The sequence below is a fragment of the Grampus griseus genome (assembly GCF_964374135.1).
Source record: "Grampus griseus genome assembly, chromosome: 9".
NCBI lineage: Eukaryota > Metazoa > Chordata > Mammalia > Artiodactyla > Delphinidae > Grampus > Grampus griseus.
The window spans coordinates 65330313-65336652 of record NC_139003.1 but is presented as its reverse complement, the minus strand read 5'-3'; the positions used below and the strand labels follow the sequence as shown (position 1 = coordinate 65336652).

Genomic DNA, 6340 nt, shown 5'->3' with positions numbered 1-6340 from the left:
TCTTTTTTGGCTACTTAAAGTGTACAACTATTTTTTTCTAAATGTTTATAATCTATTTTAGAACAACTGTGGCATGTAAAATTTAAGGCTCTTTTAAGTATCAAAGCATTTTTTTTTAACTAAAAAAAATGTTTACTTCGTTGATACTAATTTGGATTTAGAGTTGCTGTTCTTGATTGATATTTGGCATTAAACCAAATAACTTCAAATATAAAAAAAATTTTAGAAATACACTTTAGAAAAGGTGTACCTTAATAATAATAAAAACTAGATGTAAAAGCATTGTCTAAACTCTTTAGGGTTTATTTCAAGACTCCTTATATCCTATCCTATGGTATTAACAGCTAGAATAGGTGGTGGAGAACCTGAACTTAGCAAACTAGAAAATTTTATGATGAGTTTTCTAGTTGAAAATGTGTTTTATAAATAACAGCTAGTATAGTGTCCATGCCATTTTCTCTTTTCTTTTTGTTGTTCACTAAATATGAAACACTTAGATAATGTGGATTTGCTTATCAAATTCTTAGGCTACAAAATAAGGGTAACACATAAATTCTCAAGAGATAGTTAAAACATTACTATTTTACACAGGAGTACATAAAAAGTACAGGAAGGCTGAAAATCTAAATTGATTCACAGACTTTTCTTTCAGCAAGCTTTATTAATCCATCATGGATCTACTCATGTTTGTATATGATTTCATACAGTGAAGGGTTAAAAAAATAAAGGTTCTCCCAGAAAACAACCTTTGGTGCCTATGTCACACGACTAGAGGACTGTGTAACCCAGCTTTCAAAAGTTGTTTTTCAACTACTAATTAGTAGCTTCATCAGAAGTGGAAGTACATACATTAAAACTCAAAGCCAAACACTGTTCTCCTAGTGCCTCAAGTAGTTTATTGGTACTTATTATCCACATTTCCATGAATATAAACATTCTAAATGACTGTCACTAGTGCAGGTACATTTAACATGTGAAGGCTCCACAGGGAGCTACTTCATTTTGTGTGAACATGAACCAAGTTTCCAAAAACTCCATTTAAAAAAACCAAAAAAACCCAAAACCAAACCCTGGTAGCAAAGTGCATTTTTTTTGGTTATCTTCAAAACAAACAGGTGTTGGCTTTAACACATAGAAATCATGTTGATTTGCTATATATGATCACAGGAAGCAAGTCTTTACCTGTAGATAAGAATTAGGTAAAGGTTTTTCCTCCTTTTAATTTAGAGGGTTTTTTTGGATTCCAAAGTAAACAGTACCAGTGAATTTTCACAAAACATAGCTTTGCTACTTTCCCCTTCATTTTCTATAATCGTAATTCTTATCTGTAGTACTGTATCATTTCTTCCTACCTTATAATCAGGACTAGACTGCCTGCATAACACTGTTCAGTTTGTAAACAAAAAATTAAAGCTCAGAGCACATAAGGACCTCTCTTACATTTTCACTGCACAGTGCATTAGGTGTTGGTTATAAAGCTTCTGCTTCTCTCAAAACACTACAAAAATATATGAAAAACCACATCTGTGTTCAGCCAGCAAATATAATAAAACAAATATTTTACAACTGGAATACTTTAGAGACCATGTATTGTAGTTACACCCTCTTGACTGAATTCATCAATTGCTTTCTTCATAAATCCATACATTTGTCAAAGCATATGCATTTACGATTAGTCTACATGCCCAAATTTACTATGTAAAAGAGTTAAGTAAATTATTTTAGGTTCTTTAACTGAAAGTGACTCTGACAACAAACTATTTCTAAAACAGCCCTAAATCCCCAAAAAGGTGTTTTAAACCTGACCGTGTAAAAAGATGCATAGCTATTTCTAGAAAGTAAAAGACTATACACCAAAACATGCTTTGTCAGAAAAACTAATCCATGCACTTGAATATGCCCCAAATACCTCTTTTTAAATTTTAAGTTAGACCAACTTAAACATCGTCTAGAATTAAGATACAGCATTACAGTATTTGATTCCAGAAAATGTCAAAATTCATTCAGCCAAACTTAAAAAGCCAAGCACTGCCTCCTTGTCCCTTACTGGTTGGACCAACGTGACCAGTATGACTGTATATATTAATCTACCTTAACGTTTCCATTCATTAGCATAACATACAAACCCTTGCATGCAATTTCTTTGCAAAGGCTTCCCCCCAAAAGATGTAAGCACAAAACACTAGGCAGACACTCTTCAAAGTTTTATTTCACTAACTTCAGGTCAAATTTCCACAGCTGTTTTCTGGTCAATTTTCTATCTTTGCTTGGCTTCCCAAAATGGTAGTACCAAAAGATTTGTGGGGTAGGCAGAAGAGGCCATTTTAAGAAGCACTGCATTTACTCATCTTCCACAAGGCAACAGAGTTGGATATCTGATTGTTCAACAAAACAAAGCTTTAACAGCATCCAGGAGGGCAGGCAGGCAAACCAGGATGTAGACACTCTTCCATTTGTCAAAATCAGACCACAGAAAACCTACTCCACACAGATCTAAAAGGTTATCACCATTCATCTTTTCTTTTTCTGCTGCCTCAACATTTTTCTTCTTTTAATTATCATATCATGTAGTTTCTCAAGTCCTTCCTTCAGTCCATCGCCTATGATTGCACAGGTGGGCTGCAAATGCCAGGGAGTTGATGAGCTCAGTTCACCCATTGCTAACAATTTCTCAATTTCTGAGAGAGACAATGAGTTCCTCAGGTCTTGTTTGTTAGCAACTATTAGCACAGGGACTCCTTGATTTTCCGATATCCTAGTTATTTTATGAAGTTCAGTTTTGGCTTCTTCCATCCTTTCAACATCAACAGAGTCCACGACAAACACAATGCCATCTGTGCATCTGGTATATGACTTCCACAGTGGCCTTAATTTCTCCTGACCACCTACATCCCAGAAGTGAAAAGTGACTGTTTTAGAATTTCCCAAGGTTACCTTAATTTTTTCCGTGTTAAATCCTTTGGTAGGTACGGTATTTACAAATTCATTGAACTGCAGCCTGTATAACACAGTTGTCTTTCCAGCAGAGTCCAAACCCAGAATGACAATGTGGAAGGACTGAAATGAAGGCAGGCTGGACAGGATAGAAGTCTGGTCTGACAGTCCATTCCCCATTTCCAGCTGCAAGGAAGTGTTCCAAATTGAAAGGCTTTCTTCTTACTGCGTGAGAACTTCTCTTCCTAGGGGATCCAGCTACCAGACTGAAGGGGAAAATGAGTAAGTTATTCTTGTGAAATAATGTGCTACAACTGCTTTTCTCTCTTCCTGCTAAACTAAGCAACACGAGGAACTTGATAAATAAAACTTGCTTCAGTAAACAAACCAAGTGAGATAAGAAACATACGCGATCCAAGGTAAACGACAGAATAATCATTGCCGTTGAAATTCTTTAACATTCACTGAAATTGTAGTAATATGTATTTTTCTCTACCCCCCTGGGTCCCCAGACCTTTAAGACCTCATACCGGAGACAACCTAGTCACCAGCAACTCGTCCAAGTCGCAGTAACCACAGAAGTGCCTTTTTTGGCAGAAAATTTGTAACACATAATCTGATCTTCAGGATCTAATTGTACACGCTTAACAGCATACGCAAGGTCACTATTAGCCTCCGCGCGCCAACCGCCCCACCCCAAAATACAATGCTCTCACCTCCCGAATTGGAGCCTGGATCCAAATGAGAAAGCATTGGCAGGCTTTTCTACGCGGGGGCAGAGAAGCACCCCACCGCCGCTCAGCTTAGCTCTCCACGCAGCTCCGGCGGTTGCCTCACTAGAAACTGTGGGTCCAGACTACGACCACGCCCACTCCACACGGCCCACCCCTGAGCCCAAATCCCATTGGTCACCTGCGTCAGCGCGTCCATGCCACACGCACCCCCGCGCCCTAATTGGTGAGTGTAACTGCCGCTCCCAGCACGGCGGAGCCGGGCTCTCCCTCGGTCCACAGGCACCACCTGTTGCCCTCAAGTTAGAAAAGAGGGCGCCTGCGGAGGGAGCCGAGCGACCCCTGCAGGGGAAGGGGAGCCTCGGCCGGTCGGTCTGGTCCCGCCAGCCGGCTCGCTCCTCCCGCCCGGGCGCACCTGCAGCGCGGCCCACGGATGCCATGCAGAGGTTCTCACATCCGGGGCCCGCGGTCACCGCCGGCGCCTTAACCCTTTGTCCGCTGGCCGGAGGGTGCTCCCTGCGGCTGCGCCGGCCCACAGGCGTGAATGATCCGACCTGCGGCAGCCGCCGGGGCAGGCCCGCTGTCCTCGCAGCACGATCCCCTCACCTCGCCGCTCCGCACCCGGCCGGCTCGTCTCCCCGGGCAGGGCGTGGCCACACCAGCTGCCCGCCCCGCTGCGGCTCACCTGACTAATGTCCTTCCCTGGTCCGGACCCAAACGTGGCTCACTGCCGCTCGGGAGCGCGTTGATACCAGCGCGAGGGCGCCAGCGAGGCCTGGGCGGTGGCAGGGGACGAGACACCTCTTCCAAGGGTCTGGCCGGGCGCCGGGCTCGGGGCTGCCCTAACGGTGCTCGGCCGACCGCTACCGGCGCCTGCCACGGCCCCGCCCCCTTCTGCGCTAGCGGGCCAGTCGGGGGCGTGCAGGAGCCGGGTCTCCTAGCAACGCCAAAACAAGGTCGCGTTCGAACAGGCCTAGCGCTGACTGGCTGCGGGCCAGTCGGGAGGGGCTTCCGGTCTCATCCCCGAGAGCCGCTGCTGTCTCAGACGCTTTCTGCAGCCGGCCGCGAGCTTCGGGCGGACGACACCCGGGTCCCACCCTGCACCGCCTATCCTCAGGGCACTGTATGGCGTCCTCAGGGCGGTGGCCGATGACGTCGGGTCAGGGATTTCAGAGGACGCCAGACAGGCGGGCCCCTTATATAACGGGGTGACTTGGACGTGCCTCAGTAGCTGCCCAGACAGTCCTGGGCCAGCTTGGTGTCTGTAACACACACTCCTTTTGCCGAGCAAATAAATGCTCTCTGCCACGTGATGCTACCAACATCTCCGTGAGGTGGCGACAGGTAGAAATATGCCGGGTTTTACAGATGAGGAAATCCACTGGCTGTTTCTAATAATCCAAGGAAAATTAGTGGTGGTCCTGGAACTTAAATCTGCTAGTTACTAAATGCATAATGCTTTCCATTGGATAATTCTGACTCTTATTGCAGCTGTGTGCTTGACCCATAGATGTGCAAATATTTACTGAACACTTAATAGGAGTAGGCACAATTCTATGTGCCGGGGATAGACTGGCGCTCGTGGAATATTGGAGTCTCATGAGAGAAAATGGAAGTAACCAAATTCCCACAAGAATAAATGTAATTACAAAATAGGATCATTGATAATTTAAGAGTACTTATGACAACAAATAAGGAGGAGTACTGACTTAAAGTTCTGGGAAATAGTTAATGAACAAACATCTTTTGGGTGGAGACTGAAAGATATTGGAAGAATTTTTATGGTGCACTTTTTCACTTTTTAGATATGGACTGAAATTTCCTCAAGAAATTTCCTGATTTTTCTCAAGACCATTATTGCTATATTTATCTCCATTAAGACTAGCATAGGAACAGTACTTGTCACACTAGACTTTAAAAAATAACTGACGTAAAACCTAAAGACTTTAATAAGCACATGCATGTTTTCAAAATAGCAACACTAATTTTGGAAATAAAGCTAGAATTCTCAAACAGCATATTCTATCAAGTTATTTATCTAGTATAAGCCAAGGCTTGCCTTATTAGTTATAATTGTGGAATCTCGTTAGCCATTTACAATAATTAGCAAGCGAGTGATAAAGGGCTAGTCTCCTTGGAAATTTAAAGATATTCTTTATTAAGCTGGAGAAAAACTTGCGAATTCTCATTAAAAAAAGAAATAAGAGCAAGATTCAATGACAGCTTTCTTTTTATAGTAGCTTTGAAATCAAGCAGGCCATATTAGTTGCATATTCCCATATTAGTTGCAGGGATGCATTACTGCACACACTTCCCTGAACAAAAAAGGATGAGATAGGAAAATATTGAGAGCTTACAGCCTTGCAGAATCACCTATACCAAATTGTACTTTAATGTTTTATACTAGGCTTATAACTAGAACCTGCTTGGTTAACTACAGCCTGTGGGTCAAATTCAAGAGATAAGAATGGTTTTTACATGTTTAAAGGGCTGCAACAGAAAAGACAAGATAAGACTGCAATAGAGACCATCTGGGGCCTTGAAAAACCTAAAATATTTGCTCTCAGGCTCTTTATGGGAGAATGATACTTGCTTTATGAGCAGTAACAACCATATGAAAAGGCAGCAAATGATAGAAAAAGTGATGAAATTCATGGAATACATTGTCTACTTTG

General features: G+C 42.6%; 1 protein-coding gene across 2 annotated transcripts; it reads right to left on the bottom strand.

Annotated features, from left to right (window-relative positions):
• Positions 1–2191: 2191 nt before the first annotated feature.
• Positions 2192–3929, bottom strand: ARL4A (ARF like GTPase 4A). Of its 2 annotated transcripts, none has more exons than XM_082662492.1 (2): positions 3847–3929; positions 2192–3200 (listed from the first exon to the last, which is right to left on the bottom strand). In XM_082662492.1, the coding sequence occupies exon 2, from the start codon at positions 3112–3114 to the stop codon at positions 2512–2514; it is 603 nt and encodes a 200-aa protein (XP_082518618.1). In that variant the 5' UTR covers positions 3115–3200; positions 3847–3929; the 3' UTR covers positions 2192–2511. The 2 variants fall into 2 exon arrangements, with proteins under 2 accessions (XP_082518618.1, XP_082518617.1); XM_082662491.1 differs by lacking the exon at positions 3847–3929 and adding an exon at positions 3651–3765.
• Positions 3930–6340: the final 2411 nt, after the last annotated feature.